Source organism: Hippocampus guttulatus, chromosome 2 (genome assembly GCF_054856545.1).
Source record: "Hippocampus guttulatus isolate MCC_2025c chromosome 2, RoL_Hgut_1.0, whole genome shotgun sequence".
Lineage (NCBI taxonomy): Eukaryota > Metazoa > Chordata > Actinopteri > Syngnathiformes > Syngnathidae > Hippocampus > Hippocampus guttulatus.
This window is the reverse complement of record NC_141262.1, coordinates 22,604,730-22,623,590: the sequence shown is the minus strand read 5'-3', so window position 1 is coordinate 22,623,590 and position 18,861 is coordinate 22,604,730. Positions and strand designations below refer to the sequence as shown.

General features: G+C 46.4%; 2 protein-coding genes across 5 annotated transcripts; one reads left to right on the top strand and one right to left on the bottom strand.

Annotated features, from left to right (window-relative positions):
* Positions 1–56: 56 nt before the first annotated feature.
* On the bottom strand, positions 57–5,569 carry rnf150b (ring finger protein 150b). Of its 4 annotated transcripts, none has more exons than XR_015099281.1 (6): positions 5,113–5,569; positions 4,256–4,506; positions 3,741–3,895; positions 2,375–2,781; positions 1,129–1,896; positions 57–995 (listed from the first exon to the last, which is right to left on the bottom strand). XR_015099281.1 is itself a non-coding variant. In XM_086103406.1 (6 exons), exons 1-5 carry the CDS (start codon positions 5,567–5,569, stop codon positions 1,778–1,780), a joined length of 1,389 nt encoding a protein of 462 aa, XP_085959532.1. In that variant the 3' UTR covers positions 57–1,662; positions 1,761–1,777. The 4 variants fall into 4 exon arrangements, 3 of the variants coding, with proteins under 3 accessions (XP_085959532.1, XP_085959544.1, XP_085959524.1); XM_086103406.1 differs by having other exon boundaries at positions 57–1,662; positions 1,761–1,896; XM_086103418.1 differs by having other exon boundaries at positions 57–1,896; positions 2,375–2,618; positions 2,685–2,781.
* Positions 5,515–17,472, top strand: sh3tc1 (SH3 domain and tetratricopeptide repeats 1). The gene is made up of 20 exons (XM_086103384.1): positions 5,515–5,652; positions 7,464–7,505; positions 7,676–7,738; positions 8,138–8,268; positions 8,568–8,673; positions 8,767–8,907; positions 9,040–9,238; positions 9,945–10,021; positions 10,663–10,858; positions 10,953–11,083; positions 11,378–11,416; positions 11,513–12,826; positions 13,027–13,167; positions 13,252–13,470; positions 13,606–13,786; positions 14,729–14,879; positions 15,270–15,392; positions 15,657–15,807; positions 16,292–16,488; positions 16,681–17,472. Exons 2-20 carry the CDS (start codon positions 7,475–7,477, stop codon positions 16,912–16,914), a joined length of 3,825 nt encoding a protein of 1,274 aa, XP_085959510.1. The 5' UTR covers positions 5,515–5,652; positions 7,464–7,474; the 3' UTR covers positions 16,915–17,472.
* The last annotated feature ends 1,389 nt before the right edge of the window (positions 17,473–18,861 follow it).

Here is an 18,861-nt window from a genome sequence, read left to right as displayed (position 1 = left end):
ATCTTATCTTATCAAAGAATGAACAGGTCTGCGCATAATCACCAACGAGGTGAAAGTTTACAACACAACAGAGAGAAGTTTAATTCGAACAGCATTCACAAAAGAAAAAGCAGCCACGACAATACGTCATCATCATCACATATTACAGCTAACAAGCTCTGTACCGTGTTCAAGTGATCAAACAAATGGATAGATAGCAAGTTAAGGTTTGACGACCAAAAAAAAAAAAAGTTTATCTCCCAGCCCCCAACAAAATCATCCTAGGAAGTTTCTTGATGACCTATCAACACCAAGATGAGTGTAAAATGTCATTGCAGTTGGACCTTGAAATGCTATTCATATCCAAAGAATGGCATCATGTTTCCACTTGACAAAACGGATGGTGCAAAACTCAATTTGAGGCGGCCCAATCAAGCAAACGCAACCTGTCTGCTTAATTTTCCTGATGAATTTGTTCTTTTCAATTTGGCAGAAAACCTGGACTCAAATTGACACTTCACACATTTGATTTCTCCAAACCTTTCTTTGAAAGCAAATTGGACAGTATGCTTCAATATTTGCTTGGCACTATTTTCCATGCCTTCCGTTGAAACCATAGCTACAACATGACCCGCGTCTAAAAGGAGTTTGACACCCGTTTTTTTTTTTGATTCAAGCTGTGCAAGTTCATTACTCAACATGGAAACAATTGTGACCTTTAGGACGTCCCGTTGCTTGGCGCTGCTTGACCATGCGGAAGACGCCGGCAGCAGGAGAGGGAGAATCCACTCAGTCTTCTTGGCATTACAAAAATAAACATCTCCTCTAGTAGCAAAATACATGACGATCTCGCGCTCTCGTAGCTAAGCGTCGTCTCTCCGTGGCGTGGAAGAGCGGAAGAGAAAAATCTTACGAGACCCAAACATTGATTGTCGGCAGACGGGACCAATGTCGAAATCTGTTTGCTTGCTGTACCAACATCTCTTGCCATCTTCTCGCGGGACGGAGGATGAGCCCTACAATTGGACACGCGGGCAAATACAAACACGGAGCCCTGCCAGTTAGAACGCTGCCGGGACCAAGTCGGCACAATTGTTCATCCAGTGGCCTCATGGCGGGATTCTGGAGTAGGACAAGAGGTGAACGTACCAAGTCCTGGAACATTCCGGAGAAGGTAGACGAAGCAGACAACCAGAGGTGGGAGGAAGTCACATGTGTAAGTCCACCCCCCCACCCAAAAAAAACAAAAAAACAAGCAGATCATGTCAAACGGCCGCTAAATTTCAAGCAAGTCATGACTCTGGTTCGTCAAGTCAGACAAACTTGCTCAGTCACAACATAGATTTGCACATTAGCCACGTAAAAAAAAAAAGTAACTTTCTTTTCCATTAAACTCCTAAAACATGACGTAACCTTGAATTCCTACCTGTTAACAGACTTGTCACGTCAACCTTAAGTCTGACTCGACTCGTGACTGGAGTGAGATTTGGTTTCAGTTGTTTCCTTGTCAACGGTTTTGGGTCTTTCTGGATTCAGGAAGTTCAGCGAGAATCCGCCAGAAGCTAAGGAGTGGAGATTTGGGACGCCGGGCACGATTGAGGAATGAGATGACGTGAAACAGTTTCCATCCCGGCAGAGGAGAACGACCCCAACCTAAGTCGACCCGGTCTTTGGGGAAACCTGCTGTGGTTGAGATGACGGTTGGGACCGGGTCAAACTCAAAGGTCCTCTTCCATGTCTCCCATTTTGATTTTTTTTTTTGAAATGTACTATTTCTTTACATTTTTCAAGGTTCCTCTCAGGACTTGTCCTCCATTTGAGATGCTTGATAGGATCCCTCTTCATCCGACAGACCCGTTTCCACGGCGATAACCAGCGACGCCACTGAGACGCTGCTCGCCATCGGCTGGAGCTCACCTGCAGCATGCAAGACAGACATGCTCAGCGCCACATTTCCAGTCAATGTGCAAGATCCTGCCACATTTCCAAGGGAAGTGAGGTTGGTTAATTTTGTCGATACAATCCAGCAGTGCCTTGAGATACAAGGCTGGTAATGCAAAATATTTGGATCTCAAATCATATTTCCCCACTTAAATGAATGGAAATAGCATTAATCTGTTCCAACACCCCTCAAAAATGACAGTTTTTTAGTAACACTACAAAATTGTACTTTATAAAGACAGAGTAATAATTCAACGCACAGCCATTCAATGAATTGCGCTGCTCCTTATGTTGTGCCCACCTTGCCCACTGGGAGCCAGTGTAATATCGACATGCAGACACAAAGAATAGTCTACGACTGTATCTGTAAGTGACTTGACAAGTTTCTGTAATATTATTGACGGAAGAATAATTTCCAAGGAAAGTTCCCATCGCGCCACAGCGTGAAGCTCACCAGTATGTGTGTCGGTGGTGGCTGTCACAGGACTGTCCCTCAGGGTGTCGGGTGGGTCCTGGTAGTCCTGCGGGAGTCCCATACGTCGCACCCCCGGATCCAGAACCACAGAGGAGCCTCCCTCGCTTAGCGTGCCGTCACCGGCCGCCCCGGAAACCACGGCCTCCAGCGCCAACGGTCCGGCACCACCACCCAGAGCCAGGTCGTAGTCCAGCGGGAGATCATCCAGGCAGTCGGCATTCAACTGAACACGAGGGGCAGAGCAGAAATGATGCCAAGTGAAAGCCGAGCAGGGCGCCGCCGTACTCACAGCGATGCCCAGCGCCTTCAGGATGTTCATCTTGCACATGGGACACGTGCGATGGTCCAGTAGCCATGGGTCCACGCAGCTCTTGTGGAACAAATGTCTTCAAGAACATACACAAGTGGAGTCCGATTTTTGCGGCTAACTTTCCAGGTAAGTTACGCTCAAGAATTTTTGTAACGTCCCATGGAACTGATCAATTTAATCTAAAACTAAAAATAAAAACACAGGTAATTATTTGCAGTGTTTTCAAATTAAATAAACACCCGCTAGTTTTATGCAAATTGTTAGGTAAAATTCCATTGACATGCTAATGGTTAGCATTGATAATTCGTTTTACAACCCTTTAAACAACAGATATTAGTAAACAAACGATGAAACAGATATTAGTAAACAAACGATGACACACATTTAATCTAAAACTAAACATAAAACGCAGCTAATTACTTGCGGTGTTTTCAAATTTAACACCTGCTAGCTTAATGCAAATGCTTATGTAAAATCCCATTGACATGCTAATGGTCAGCATTGATAATTACAGTTTTACAACCCTTTAAACAACAGATAACAAACGATTGGTAAACAAACGATGAAATACACACAAACGTTTCTGTAACTCATAGGCATATATCTTATCATCTGTGAAGAACCACTATTGCATGAATTGATTGAGTCGTAAAACTTTACACTTCTATGTCTGCAGCAATACATTACTCCCTCCTGTTGGCCATGGCAGGCTCAAGAACGGGAGCAGCACGTTGAATTGTAGCATTAAACCACACATATTAATACTTTCCATTCTATTTATAAAAGACAATATTATAGAGTGCTATTTTTCCCTAAATAACAAAATTGGAATTTTTTTGTGGGGGTTGGGAGGGGGGGGATTGATATATTTCCATTCTTTCATTGGGCAACAATGATTTGCAATACAAGTGTTTTGAGTTAAAAAGGCGCCACTATATTTATTTCCCTATTCAGAGAATCTTTAACTTGGTGAATTCTGATTAATTCCAATGGCCATAATAGGAAGTGGGTAAATAATGTGAGGGGTAAAAATACCTGCATGGTAGGATGCGGACCACGTCGTTGGCCTTGTAGCCTTCGATGCACACGGCGCAGTTGTCAAAGTCGCCCTCCGTCTCCTGGTCGCCCTTTCTGATCGTGCGCACCTGCAGCTTGCTGATGGCCTTCTTGGCTGCGTCACCGAGGCGGCGCTGCAGGGGAGGACGGTGAGTAGGGCTTATTCCCCGCTCCAGTTCAAAGCAGGTCTGGGAATCACTGACTGATTTAAACGTATTGCTTTGGCGCAGTCTCGTGGCATAATCGGGTGATTGTATAACTTTTCAGAGCAATTGAAAGAGCTCCATTTCGTATAGTGGACCAAAAATAGTTCCCTAAAACATCTACATAAATGTCCTTAATATGGAATTGGAAATGAGCGAATGATTCCTGCATCGTATAAAACTACTACCGAGGTATTTTAAGAGGACTTAAACATGACATGACTACTGTATATCCAGAGGCTGAGTCAGCGATTCCTAACCCAGCCCTCGTGTGGACGCCCCGTTTCTAACCTGATTGCGGTCTCGCGCGTTGGCATATCGAAACCTCTGGATGTAGTAGAAGACGAGCCAGGCCAGCGAGATGATCATCAGCACGATGAAGGAGATGGACACAAAGACCACAGAGGTCCTGCTCACGTACTTCTGCAGGTTTCTGGTCCCGATGGTGATGGTCATGGTGACCGTCACGTTACGTTCCAGCAGCGACACCACCTCGCGACCTTTGGGCTCTGGGATCATGATGGCCACGACATCGCCTGTGCCTGAGAAGGACGGTTAAAAAGGTTAGAGGAAAACCCTCAAGAGATTTATTAGAGCGCTTTATCATCTGCAGGCAGCTCGATTAGACATGTCTATTTTTCTACATGTCACTCGTAATCACTTGCCAGGAATTGAACACCACACCGTGCTGCATAACCTACCCCCCAAAAGGCATATCTGGCATTAAGGTGAAATTTAAGGATGAACCATAAGTGCAATGCAACCTTTACAGATGAACTTTATTTGACCTTCCCTGAAGTCCTTAACACGTGTCCCAACTGTTCGTTCCTCTCGCACCCATCCTGAATAACAAATTTTAACCAAAGCAGTTGGATGTCCGTCCGTCTACTTGTCTTCCTTTCTGTGACTCTTCCAGTCCCAAAGTTGCAACTTGCCAATGTCATCCTGTGAGACTCTAACCTCCTGTTTGAGGGACAGTTGATGAATTGTGAGGCGTCATCTTGAGCCGACGATGGTCAAATTAGGTTCACCTTTATGATCTTGAGAATTGTAGATTAATTTCAAGATTTCACCCCAAATCCGTGCTCATCAAGAGATGTACAAAGGAAAGGAGAGGAGAGGAGAGGGAAGGGAAGCGCCAGGCGTACCTGCATGAGGCATGGTGATGGTGTCGTTGGCGTTGGCCGAGCCCACGTTAAATATGACCACGGCCGAGGCGTTCCGCTCGGCGGCATGCCGGATCTTGTCCTTGTACGTGCAGTTGCCGCGGGCAATCAGAGCCACCCAGGCCCCGGTGTGGGCCGGTGCCACGAACGGGGTGGCGGGGTCGCAGGCCTGGCGGTCGTGCAGGGCGGCGGGCAGGACTACCACCCCCTTGGCGTCCCGCTTGGGCGAGTGCTCCCCGTAGCGGCCGCATTCGGTCTTGTCGGTGCGCAGCGCCTTGGTGGCAGGCTCCACATAGGTGATGTTGACGAAGGCCGTGTACCACTCCTCCCGCTCGGCCACGGTGAAGTCGAGGCACAGCAGGTGGACAAAGCAGAAGGACAGCAGCCACGTCGAGAGGGCCAGGCTGCGGCAGGCCGCCGCCACGGAGCACGGAGCCATGACGGGACGGAGCACGAGTTCTAGTCCGCCATGGGGACCGGAGCCGGTACCGACGTAGAAGAGGGACCTGTGCTCGTCTGGAGGTCTGTGCGTTTGTCTTTCGTTATGTATTCCCGTCTTTCTGCTCTCGGATGCCCCGCGGCAGGCTACGTTAAAAGCAGGCGGCCGCTAGCCGCCTCCATCTGCAGCCGACAAAAACATCCGCGCGAGGTCGGGGAAATGCAAACGAAGCGTCGGCGGAAGGTCGAGTCGCGAATCAGAGGGCAATAGCGGCTGAGAATCGACAATCGAGCATGGGGCGTTCGAGATTTCCGTTAATTTGTAGACGCCATTTAAGATGCATTGTTTTGACTTGGCCCCAACCTTTCGGTGTCAAGCTAGCGCCTCGCAGCTACCGACGCAAGGCTCACCCAGTGGTGGATTGTCAAAGTAAATGATTAAAATGAGGTCCGTTGGAAAGCTTCCAATCATCGACGGCAGCCTTATAATGGCGAATTTTGATTAGATTTTGTAGTATCATAGTTTTTATTTATCTCTCTTTTTGCGTTAATTGAGATTGTGCAACCGAAAAAGAAACACCGTTTTTCTGTTATTTTGAAATAAGAATCATTTGTTTATCCGCTGCGAGTCATTCTTACTTGCATTTATTTGAAGTTGCTCTGTGATGCTGTATTATATAGCTCCGCCGCCCAGCGGTCTGGCATGCAAACCTCTGACCCAGTGTCAAACAATTCCCTTACAAAGGAAAGTCTGAACAATCTTTGAAGTGACGACGCTACTGTCATCGGCTAATTCCATGGCACATGATTTGTGGACGCCACGTCCAACTTTTCTTTTAGTACTTTAACACAATGCTGCAGGCTTGATCAGTTTTTAACCTATTTGGTCTGTTGCGCCGCAGTCGGCTGTTGGCCTTGCATTGTTTATTGTCATAATAATGGCAGACTTTTTCTCTTACAGTTCACAAACTGGCTATGATAATAACCTCATATTAACATTAAAATGTATCTGAGTTTTATTTTGGTAAATATCCCTGATTGATGAAGATTTTGGAAATAGTCAATTGAGATGCACATTATGTCAAGCTGGGTAACATTCACTTTTGTAGAAATTGTCAGTATGTTAAACTGTAGCAGCCCTCTCTGCTCCTTTGCACACTTTCCACCACCTTTTCCAGCTACTCCCCTCAGGCAGACGCTACAGATCCATGCGCACCAAATCCAGTAGACACTTAAACAGCTTCTTCCCTCTAGCCATTAACTCCTTAAACAGGCACTGACGTAGTCACTCTTCTTGTACTACAAATACTGCTACTGGTTACTCTAAAATGGTTCAATGATTTGTTGTTTACGATGATACTAATGCAGCGTGTTATACCGGAGACAAATTCCTTGTGTGTTTTCTACATACTTGGCCAATAAAGATGATTCTGATTCTGATTCTGATTTTGGAAAAGCAAACTGGCTGCTTTCAGTGTTTTTTCTCATCCTGCAGCCCCCGGCCCCCCCTGCACCCACACTTTCCATTTGGGGGGGAAAGTGGTTTGTTTGCTCATTGTGTGAGGATTAACCAACAAATACCAGGACAGAAGGAGCAATATGGGAAAATAAAATCCTGTACATAATTTTATCCAGGGAAGTAGAGGAAATTGAGTGTAGCCTCAAAATAAGAGTTGCACCATGAGGGTCAGGGTTACTTTTAAATTTGGTACAATCGTGAAAGTCAAATAATATCTTAAACGTGTTTATTTGACTTTTCGTGTAACCGTCTATGCCCACATAATTCATTAACCTTTATTTTGGAGAGCCAGAGCAGCCGCTGTGGGTTTGACATTTGTTTCCTCCTCAGAGAAGTGCTGATGTGTGTCCTCACAGTGTGCTTGTGTGACCAGCAGAAGCCAGTACGATGGAAAACAGCGGACGACACAGCAGACTTGGTATGAAAAAGTACCGCCTCCCCCATCATGTTGTCGCCAATCTTGCTAATCATACACATGTTCAACACAGCCTTTTGATCGTGGTTGATTTTTAGCTGGAAAACATTGCGACAATTTGAACAAATACATTTTTCATGGATTGCCTTCTTTTCTCTCCATGTTTCTTCCAGGTGCTGCTTTCTCGAGAGAGGCTGCCAGTCCGAAGGGAACATCTGATGAGAACCTTCCAACAGGTTACCTCTTTTTTTTGTTTGCTTTTTTGTTGTTGTTTGTTTTTTTTGCATACTTGCCATATTGCATGCGTTGCTCTGAAGCTCGTGAACAGAACTAGGATGTGTTAAAAGCCCAAATGACCCAGGTAATAAACATGTCATGTGAGTCCATTTCAAGCTGTTTATACATTCACCCTCTGCAGTCACTGATTAATCTTGAAGCCTGCATCATACTGCACAGCAAGTACAGGCAACTCATTTTTTTTAAACAGAATTGACAATGAGACAAAATATTTTGTGCTGTTCAGTTGCTGTACTTTGACTGTTTAGTTATTCAAAAGAAATGACTGACGTCGGTGTGAAGGCTTTCAGGAACATTTGGATGCCGATCCCTGACTTTTTGGTGCACTTTGTGCTCAGCTCTGCCCGTGCGCCTGGATGTGGTCATGGGTCCTGAGCGTCTTCCTGCACATGAGGAGTTGCAGGAAATGCTGCGAGGGAAACTGCGCATTCAGCAGGCCGACAGCACTGAGCTCAGCGCTCTCGTTGAGGTACGTCACAAAAACACACTTGGAAGCTTCATGTTCGGCTTCTACAAGCAGTTTGGGCGGGTAAGGGAGGGGCGAGGGACAACTGCATTGGAATTAGTACACTTTGAATAGAATCGAGCAGAGATGATGAAAATATTCACACACTGTACTTAAGCAGAAGTGCGGAGACTTCTGGTGAAAAAAAAAAAAGAACTCTGGTAAAAGTGGAAGTACTTATGTCCAAGAATACAGGCTCTGGCATGAACTCAATCGACCCAAGAAAGAAATATGAATCTAAAAAGAAATATTGTGTCAAATAGGAGTTGTCTGCTCACCTGATCGCCGTCGACAGTGAAGACCGAGTGATTTTTGTCACGTTCAAGGCATTCGAGGAAGTGTGGAAGTTCACAACCTATTTCACGCACGGTAATTTGGGAATGTTGTGTACGTTTACATCGAGCTTCAGCCTTGAGCTTGCGAAATGTTTTTCATGCGGCTCCTTGATGATAATTGCCAAAGGTCGGCTGGGTCATTGCATGGAGCATCTGTTGTTTGACCACAAGATGTGGCTCCTTTCTTTGGAAAACCATCTTGGAATCAAAGTTTCCACTCCGGAGGACACGCTTCATGTTATCTACACGTGTGTCCTCATGCAAGAAGGTACGTTTATACAAAGAAGACGGTAGTCATCAACACGTACAAGAAAATAATATGCAGATGAGAGAATACTGACTTGCTTCTTGTCAGCTGGTCAGATTTAACGAGTTCTGTGTTGTGATCTGTGTCGCCAAGGGTCACTGTTTGCTCGCTGCGCCGCCAGCCAGATGTTTGACAGTTGCACCTCTGGAGCTGACCTCTACCTGGAGCAGGGCGACGTTGCGCTCTTCGAGCCTCCCTTCCTGGACTCGGGCTGGACTGTCCTTTGCCTGGCCGACGGGGCCCGAGGCACCGCGCCCAAACCTACGCTGCAGCCCATCATACCTTTTCATCAGTGAGTCAAACCATTAGGAACACTTGCCAGAGTGAAGCCCTGCTTATCGGGTCCGAGACCGGGCTTCGCCGGCTGATAGGTGAAAAAAAAAAAAACACACCACAGAGAGACCTTATGAAAATGTTTTTAAAATTGTTTATTTGTCCTTCCCAGTTGACATTTACTGTAAACCGAAAAACAACGTTCACTAGCTTAATGCTATCATTTTATGCTAAATGGCATAGACGGGCTAACGGCGTATCGTTAGCATCAATGTAATTGTTAACCTTAGAACAACTGCTACTTTAACAGACACGGAGCAGCAACACATACAACAAAAGTGAATGAAACGTTGTTTATTTCAACGGCACAACATCCAACCGAACCATCCAGTATAAGATTTCTTCACTGCCTCTTCTTGCTCTTACATCAACTGTAGCTACGGCTAGTTGAACTCAGTTTTCCCTGTCAGGTTGTGGCACAACATGGTCATGCACTGTAGGCGCACAACTCTAAAGTGAAACTTGCCAGTTCGTATCCTACCAAAATCCCAATTAAAAAAAAAAAAGTTTGTTTAAAAGTCATGCGGAAAATAGCGCTGGCACAAAAGATGAACCGCAATATAACAGGGGCTGATTGCAGACAATATTTTTCCGGTGGAGTGAATGTACGGCACTCCGCAGTGGCGATGAAAGTGTCTGTCGTGTTTCTTGTGATGTGTCCGCAGGTGGTTTCTTAAGTCTTGCACAGAGAACATTGTGGTTGGTGATGGGAAACCCGTTCGTGACTTCCCTCTACACTTTGGTACGGTGGAAATTTGCATCCACAGGATTATTGCAGCGTTTCCCAACCTTTCTTGAGCCAAGGCACATTCAGGGTACCATGACACATGAGTGACTCCACTTATGAGTTTTTCGAGATATGAGCAGTCTGGTTTTCTTTTTTTGTTTGTTTGTTTGTTTTGACTCGCTCGCACAGACTTGAGATACGAGCATTGTACTGTTTGAACACATGATTCAGCACTGGCACGTTACACTTACAATATGAGAGCACTCATGATTATGTATTCTTTATCCTCTGCATAGAATGACTAATATTAGCGCCGTACTAATGAGCTGAGAGAGTAAATGTGGTGTTATTATGCAACAGCTCACAACTCTCTGAGGCCTTCATGAAGTCGAGGTGTCATGAAGTGAAATAACGATGAGCTCATCCCAGTTTACACTTTATCTGTGTAAAATATTTGACTCTTCTGCCTATCATTATAGGTCACCAGCACAGATAGTTGGTGTAAATAAATAAATCGTTTTCGGACCAATTAAGTGAAAATTGATCATTTCTCATGGCACACTGCTTGGGACGCACTGTAAATCTTGGGCCCAAAATACATACAGTAGATATCCTGTTAATTTTTTTTTCTAAACTCATCATCTTGTCGTATTCAGCCACAGGCACATGTGTGGCCGCCACGCGATATGATGCCGAAAGCCCAGATGAGCTCAGTGTGTCCCCGGATGATCGCATCATCATCGTGGGACGACTGGTATCCTGTCACGGCTGGTTCTTGGGCATGAAAGAGGAAACGAGAGAAGCGGGTCTTGTGCGGACGAGCCAGGTGAAACCCTCGGGCGACACCTACGAGTGAGTGTGACCCCTGCAACATGAAAACGGAGCATGCAAAATGGCTTCCGGAAGCAATGACGTGTCGTTTGTTGTTGTTTTATCATGAGTCCAGCTCGGTAAACGCTCTTTTAGTTGGGGAAGAAGTCGACTTTTACAATCTGCGTGAAGACAGCGTCATTGAGGAAACTACTGCTCTCCTCAAGAGCACGTCTCAAAGTGATATTGGCTGGAACTACAAACTAGGTAAAAATGTGAAACATTTTTGTGTTTTTTGTGCTTATAAAGGGGAGTCTGGATAGAAATCCATTGCAAAAAGCTCTCCTAATAGTCTAAAATGTAAAAGCGATCAATCAAAAGGCATCTGTCGATGGCAAACTTGAGAAAGGAATCCGTTGAAATTGCTAACAAGAACTCCGGCTTCATCGTCCCCGGTGACGCTCGAGGGATCCGATTTTGATTTGAGCATCAAACGGAGTTGATGCAAGTCTGGCGATGAATGCAAGATACAAACGTGTGCTCTTTATTGTTCAATCGCAGATGTGTTCAGTTACCAAGACTCCAAGACCAATCGGTCAAGTAAGTCCTTCTCGACTGGCTCTTTCACTGACTGAGTCCCAAGCAAAGGACATGAGGGAGATTCTGGTCTCAGCGTCTTGTTTTTCATTTTTTCAGAATGTCCTTCGGCCCCAGTTCAGCCTGACTTCCTGGAAAATACGGCGCGGCTTCTCGATGGACAAAAGCATCGATCCCCTCGGTGTGTTTGTACGAGAACCCAAGAGGAAGCGATGGATCCAATTGAAGGCCACCGCGCGCTGGCTCCTTGTTTCACTGTGCAACCAGCTGAAGAAAGACAACGCGCGGGGAGCATCACTTTTCTGCTGTCCTTTCTGAAAGGACGTGAATACAAAGATGAGTTCGGAGCCTTTTACATACTAAGTCCCGAACTCGTGTCCTCCTCCATCTTCTGCGGCCACTCATGCGAGGACGAGTTGATTTCCTTTCTGTCCGTCGCCAGAGAAACCGCCAGGAAGAAACGACAATTGTGGTCCCAGACTCGTTTGTGCTTCCTGTTGGGCAAGTTCAGCGCCGCCAAGTCCAAATTCAGCCAGGCCCGCGTTTACTTTGAGGAGGCGCTCGGCGTTCCCCGGGAAACTTTCGCCGACCTCAGGCTGTTGGCGAGCATTTATTCCAACCTGGCCGGCGTTTATCTGTTACAGAAGAACAGGGAGAGCTTCTTCGGCATGTCCGAGCGACTGGCGGCCCTGTTAATGGGCACGCCGGACTGCCTGGAATGTGTGAAGGAAAGCTCGGTTCTAGAACACGCCCTCAAGAGGGCGATCTTGTCTCAAAACGCGATGGCTGAAGCCCGAGCTTGCTATCTTCTGGCGAGGCACCACTGGATTCAGAAAAAGAGGCCAAAAGTTGTCCCTTACTTAGAGAGGCTCCTTGTTCTTTGCGCAGGAGCTCAGGGAAGGTCGAGCGTCTCCCCCAGCAGAGGACATTTAACGCTAGGGAGGCTGCAAAGGGAAATGGGCCTCCGCCATCTTAGTATTTGCTCTGCCGTTAGCGCGCTGCTGCATCCTTCTGCGACGCTGACCGACGGCCTCAGCAGCCTGCTCCTCGTCTCTGACAACACCACCGACAGGGACTCGTTCCCAGCCCACCTGGCTCCATATTTGCATCGCTGTCTCTCCTTGAGCGACAGTCAAGGAGCGCCAGGCCACGAATCACGTTCGCTTTTGAAGCACCAGCTGGCCCTTTGTCTCTCGCAGCTTTTTTACCAACACGGGATGCTGGGCCACGCCATCCGACTCATGCGCGGTCTTATCGGCGCCGCCCCTTCCCACCCCGACATGGCAGAACAGAAGATCGCCCTCATCTGGCTGGCATGGCTCCATATCCACGACCATGAACCGAGCGTGGGGCTGCACATATTAGACACGGTCTTGGACGCCCTGCCGGAGCACTGCACCGCGCCGCTGGAAGGTTTGTGGGGTTTTGGTGTTTGGACCTCAATCTTGTTTCTACCTTTGACCAAAGATGACTTGACTCGCCAATTTTCGACTTGCATGACTAAAACTAATGGAAGACGCAACTTGACGATGACTTGGTTTTCATGAGACTCGACTTAAGTTGGACTTAAACGACGTGACTTAATGAGTGTTGGCTATTTGATTGGCTTCAAGGGCTGGTACTCAACATGCGCGGCGTGGCACTCGGGTGCATGGGTGACATTCGGAGGTCAGCGGAGAGCTATCACCACGCTGTGGATATCTGTCAGGAGTACGAAGACACGCCAAACTGGGCGGTGGCGCTTGCTAACCTCGGTATTTCATCTCCTTATTAGCATCCGATGATGACCTGAGTGGAATCTCAGTAAACGACGAGGTGCTTCCTTCCTTCTCACAAAGGCCTGCTGTGTCTCAAGGTTGGAGCTAAAGGACTAGCGCAGAAGCACCTGATGGAGTCTGTGCGGCTCTTTTCCGCGCTGGATGGAGGACACGAGACGACTTTCATCGCCGTGCTGCTGCAGCTGGGACAACACTGCGTGAAGGAGCGGCGGATGCATTACGGGAAAGGATGCTACGAGTGGGCTTTGCTGCTGGCCATCAAAGCCAACCTCTCAGACTGTAAATTGCCTTCTTCCGTCGTTGCATCCAAAATGAGACGATGTCCTTATTCCCTGCCAATATTCCGGAATTCTATCTTGAGTTACTGAGAATGTATGCAGAGTAAGAGACTACAACGGATCATCTCGATGGCAGGCCAGCTGACGGCGGTAAGACGTCTGTGCCACCTTTACGAGTGGGAGAGTCCAGACCGGGCCCGGCGTATCATCTACAGCCAGTACCAGGTCCGGCTGCTTCATGGGACGCCTGATCGAGAACGGGAGGGCGACGTGCAGGAAGCCATCAGCCAGCTCTTCCTCTCATTGGCCACCCACAGGTGTGCTTTTGACCGATGATTTTGGTGATGTCACTCGTAGTACTTGTAGCATGCCGTTGCTAACTAGTGCACAGCTTTGATCCACGAGTAACATGTATCTCGACTAGTGAGCCAAAACATGTAGAGTCGTTCTTCTAGCGTGTTGAATCATCTTATTTGTCACTACTACAGTATATGACATATCCACGCACTAGTAAAATAACTACGGTATGTTACGAGTGAGGCAAAATTGTGCTCTACATCAGGGGTCCCCAACCGCCGGTCAGCGGGTCATTTGGTGCCGGGTCGCACAGAATCTGAAAGATGTTTTATTTTGAAATATTACCGGGTTCTCTGTTATATCAGTCTACATTTTGTCACTTTTGACACAGGTGAATGCGCGCTTCTCGGTCACGTGATAGGTTACCGCATTAAAAAAAAAAACGTCTTTAAAATGTTTTTTCGGGAGGGGTACAGGCCCAGCCAGGAGACAGAAGAGGACCCTATGACTTTCAAGAAAAAGAAGGCTACATTTAATCGACAGTATCAGGAGTCCTATTTCTAATACGGCTTTATCTCAACAGGAGATTCACACGCATCAAGGCTGCTCAGCATAATAAGCGGCGATATGGGTCGTATTTTTCATGCACTTTTTATTTGCGATGTATCTTATTTTGAAGGCACGTTTAAACGTTACCATAGCGACCAGAGAATGTTGCGGCCAGATCCTCGTTCCTCCTGTCATGATTCGTGTTTATTATTATGTTTCGAAAATACCACACGCAGGTCATAACATGTTATATTGTTGTGTCTATCCGGCCTGAAACTATTGTCTGACATGAAACCGGTCCGTGGGCCAAAAAAGGTTGACTACTAGTCAAGTGCTCGACGTTAACTTGTAGAATTCTTCCAGTCATTGTTTTCATCAGGACCTGAAATGAGTGCTTTCCTCACCATCTGTAGGGCCTATCGCGCAGCTCTCGATCACACCAAGAGCAGTCTGGCTATTTTCATCGACCTGGGCCGCAAGGAGAAGGAAGCGTACGGATGGCTACAAGCCGGCAAGCTCTACCACCTCCTCGGCCAGGTGGAACTGGTGGAACTTTACGTGCAGGTGTGTGGATGGTTGGTTGATTGTTTGATTTTGTCCAGTTAGATTTCAGCTTTTCCGCGTTGCCGTGTCAGCCTAATGTGCCAAATCATCACAATCTGTGGAGAAGGCCATTGTTACTGCAGCTACATTAGCAATGGGACGACTAACTGAAGCAACGATTGGTGGATGACGAGACAGTGCTTTGAGGAGCAAGTGTGAACCCGGTCAGATTTCAAATTTGCCTCGCGGTGCCCACAAACGTCAGCACTTTTCTGTCCTCTGATTGGTCAGTTTGATGACTAAAACTGTAGCGGCCAAGTTTGACTGGCAAAAAAAACAAAAAAAACCCCACTTCTCAAACGTTTACTTCTCTTGAATTTTCTTTCCTTTTTTGCCTCACGTGGTGGTCAGGTGGCTCAGGATGTCGCTCTGAGCACAGGAGACACCAAGTTCATCTTGAAGCTTCTGGAAGCTGCCGGTGATGTCTTCTTCAACAGCAGCCAGGACCGAGACAAGGCTATCATGTACTACAGGGTAGGTGCCTCCAAATCGGTGTTTGGACATTTTCCTCAAAAATCCTGAGAAAAAAAAATTTGCCATGTAAAATTACATATGTATCATATAAAAATCTGGAAAATCAAAAAGAAACTCCTCAACTCACTTAAGTATAGTTGCTTGACACCACGATTGCTTTGGCCTGAGCACAAAAACCCATTCTGTGAGTTTTTCCAGCAGAGGAGTGATCGGGGGTTGACTTTTGTATCTTTGATCCTTTGGCATGTTGTACGCTTGACGCAGGATCGCGCTCTTCCCATCGCCGCCAAGAGCGGCGCCGCGTCCAGCAGGCTGAGGCTGTGCAACAAGCTGACAGAAGTCATGCTGAATCTCCAACTGTACGGGGAGGCCGTGGAGTTTGCTCACACCGCTCTGGACATCAGCATCACGCTGGGTAGGAAAGGGGGCAAATCTTTGCTGTTCCGCTGGATTGACCACATACTTCAGAGTTGGCCTGAAGCAAAATTTGGGCTATGGGGCCCTCTGCCTCTGTTCAGCATAGTGAGCGATCGCCCGACTGGTGAATATTTTTTCTTGGTACCACCAATGACCAATTTTAAAATACAGAAGTGTAGTAGGAAGTTTTAATAGAAAAAATGGCAAGGGTTTTATTCCTGAAAAGTATATTGAATATAATTGTGAGCCATTCTAACAATGAGCACTAGTTGAACATTAATTTTGCCCTTAAAATCAGAAAATGTACTTAAATAATAATTTGGATTCCATCAATCTTTTGCATACCACTAGCGGGCACCCTGCATAGCGCTCGCGGTCGTCGAACTGCACTTTCCATTTGCAGAAGGAAAACAGGAAGGGCCTGTTTTGTTGTTGGATTTGGCTTTGACTGTCTCTACAGCGACTGGCGCCTTTCCATGCAGGTGAGCACCTGAACGAGCGAGTGGCCTACCATCGTCTGGCCACCTTGTATCACCGTTTAGGTCAGTGTGAGCTGGCCGAACACTACTACCTGAAGACCTTGAGCCTCTGCCCGGCCCCCCTGCAGTTCGACGAGGAAGCGCTCTACTACGCCAGGGTCTATCGGACCTTGGGCGACATCCTTTTCTACAATCTGAAGGTACAGGATTTTTTGGACAGAAAGCCAAAGTTGTAAAAGAATTCATTCATCTCCTGAAATAATTGCTTCATTTATTTATTATTATTATTACTTCATTTCGGGGGGGGTTTTTGTTTTGTTTTTTTGGTCCCTTCAGTCTGTTTTTTTTTTTTTTTTTTTTTTTTTTGTCCAATCAGCCTTTGTTCGTTCCAGGAACCTTTTGATGCGGCAGGCTACTACCACTTAGCTCTGGCCGCAGCCATGGATGTGGGAAACAAGAAGTGGCAGCTGGTGCTGTGCACCCGCCTCGCCACCCTCTACCACAACTTCCTCATGGACCGCCAGCTCTCGCTCTTTTTTTACAAGAGATCCCGAGGCCTCGCCGCAGAGCTCAACGTGAGAAGGATGAACACGGCGGTGGACCGCGCCAGCGTGGCAGTTTACTAGGGGCGACAGTAAGAAATGTCTGACTATCACTGCACGACTGGACAGCGTTTCAGCACGTCCGCTGTATTGCGTAGTATAAAATGTGTCGATATTTTTTTTCTTTTGGCAATATCTGTGTAGCTCTGGAATATTTTGTCGCATTGTAGCTGCCATGAATTACCCCGGATTCCAATCATCTGAAAATTACGTAATCGGGCCCGATTTTCCGATCACATAATCAAGATCGGGATCCCGACTCATAAGACGTACCCATTTTCGTAGTGCCCTGAATAGTCATTCTGATGTGGAAAACGAGCTTACTATTTGGAAGAAACTGAGGCAAAGTCGGCCACTTGTGCAGTGTAGAGTAATGTCAGTGTTTACCCACTGAGGGTCAGCGTATTCTTGTTTCACGGGAGGAATTTGGGTCCTGCCAAGATGCAACCCAGCGGCCGAAATATTCAACACACAAAGCAAGATCTGGTCATATGCAAATGTAAAAGATGCTTGCGGTGAATGTGAGCTGCGAGCTGCAAAAGACAATCAAGATGTCCAAAACACTTTTGAATACAAAGGGGGGGGGGGGGGGGGGGACTACATTTGGTTTGAATAGGCGCTAAAAATATCAGTCAGACCGAGCAATGGGATCGTGAGGCTGACATAATTGGAGCATTTGCTTATTTTAATAGTGCACAAGAGTATATTTAGCTGCCGCGTGGTGCGTACGTCCTTAGGAGAGTTGAGTCCAAGGAGAGACGTCATTCCGTGCCATACGTTAGCATTACTGGAGGGGGTTTTTTTTGTTCGCTCTCAAGATTGCTTTTCCTGTTGCTTTCCACACAGTCCAACTTTCAAAAGTCGGGACGACCCCAGCTCCATCCCCAACGAATCAAAGCGAAAGTCACAAATGGCGCGTCAGCGAACCCAGGCGGACGAGCCGCCGGGGTAGGAGGGAGGGAATGGCACAACGGATTAAGGGTGGCGGTAGGAAGAAGGCAGCAGCGAGAGATTGATGTTGTGCCCAGTCAGTGTTGCTGCAGTGGCAATTAGATAAGAGGTCTGGATCAGCAGTCGGCGTGCTCATGGCGCAGTCAGCGCAAGGCTAGTCGAGATGAAGTCGCTGACATTTACATGGCCACCAAAGCATATGCCGTGCACAGTTGCCACAAAAAGAAAAAACTCACGCAACTCACCTGGGTGCTTGTCGTATTTGCTTCCGTGGCTTTTGACACGTCGCACAAGTGGACATTTTTCGGACAGACTCGCATTAGGACGAACAGTTGTCCAACTAGGAACGAAAGTCATGGCAACTAAGGAGGGCGAGGCATTTAGGGGGGAAAAAAATATTTTGATTAATGTTGAAATCGCGATGAATAAAAATGATGTACATTGGTTTCAAAATTCAGTATTAATTCAACTACTAAAAAACAACTATTCAAAACAAACTTTGTAGCCTCATGCCCATTCATTTGTACACGTTGAATACTTTTTTCTTGAACGTTCTTCTTTGTTGTTATGCACAAAATGACTGTGTAAATATCATGTGAAACTCAAACCTCCTGCATTTTCACTCGACTGCAGCTTTGCAGATTGCATCTTTGCACACATTCAAGCATCTCCCTTATCTCTTTATCATAATTTTTAAACATTTTATTTTGTTGTTGTTGTTTTTATTTTCACACATGGGACTTAACCTGGGACCTTGGGTATTTATTTCATGCCATAACGTGGAAATATGTGTTGGCAAGACTATATATATATACCTGTATATACAGTATATCTATTGAATTCTTCAAAATGCAACTTGAAGTCTAACTTAGAAGAACAACCAGAAAATAAATCTGTAACAAAGTAAGAATATACTGAAATAATGGAAATAATAACAAATAAAATGAAAATACCGGGTGTTCCTGCTGTTTGCGTTTTGACCTCTTGGGGGTAGCGTGGTGCCATGGATTCATTGAGTAA

Bases quoted from the DNA above. Each gene is read 5' to 3' on its own strand.
- rnf150b (XM_086103398.1), bottom strand. From the start codon at position 5,569: ATGGCTCCGTGCTCCGTGGCGGCGGCCTGCCGCAGCCTGGCCCTCTCG. The intron at 4,507-5,112 runs GTACGCCTGGCG...CGTCCTTCTCAG, and splicing joins CATCACCATGCCTCATGCAG to GCACAGGCGATGTCGTGGCC. The intron at 3,896-4,255 runs GTTAGAAACGGG...CCTCCCCTGCAG, and splicing joins ACGCGCGAGACCGCAATCAG to CGCCGCCTCGGTGACGCAGC.
- sh3tc1 (XM_086103384.1), top strand. From the start codon at position 7,475: ATGGAAAACAGCGGACGACACAGCAGACTTG. The intron at 13,471-13,605 runs GTAAATTGCCTT...TCTCGATGGCAG, and splicing joins CAAAGCCAACCTCTCAGACT to GCCAGCTGACGGCGGTAAGA. The intron at 15,808-16,291 runs GTAGGAAAGGGG...CTTTCCATGCAG, and splicing joins GGACATCAGCATCACGCTGG to GTGAGCACCTGAACGAGCGA.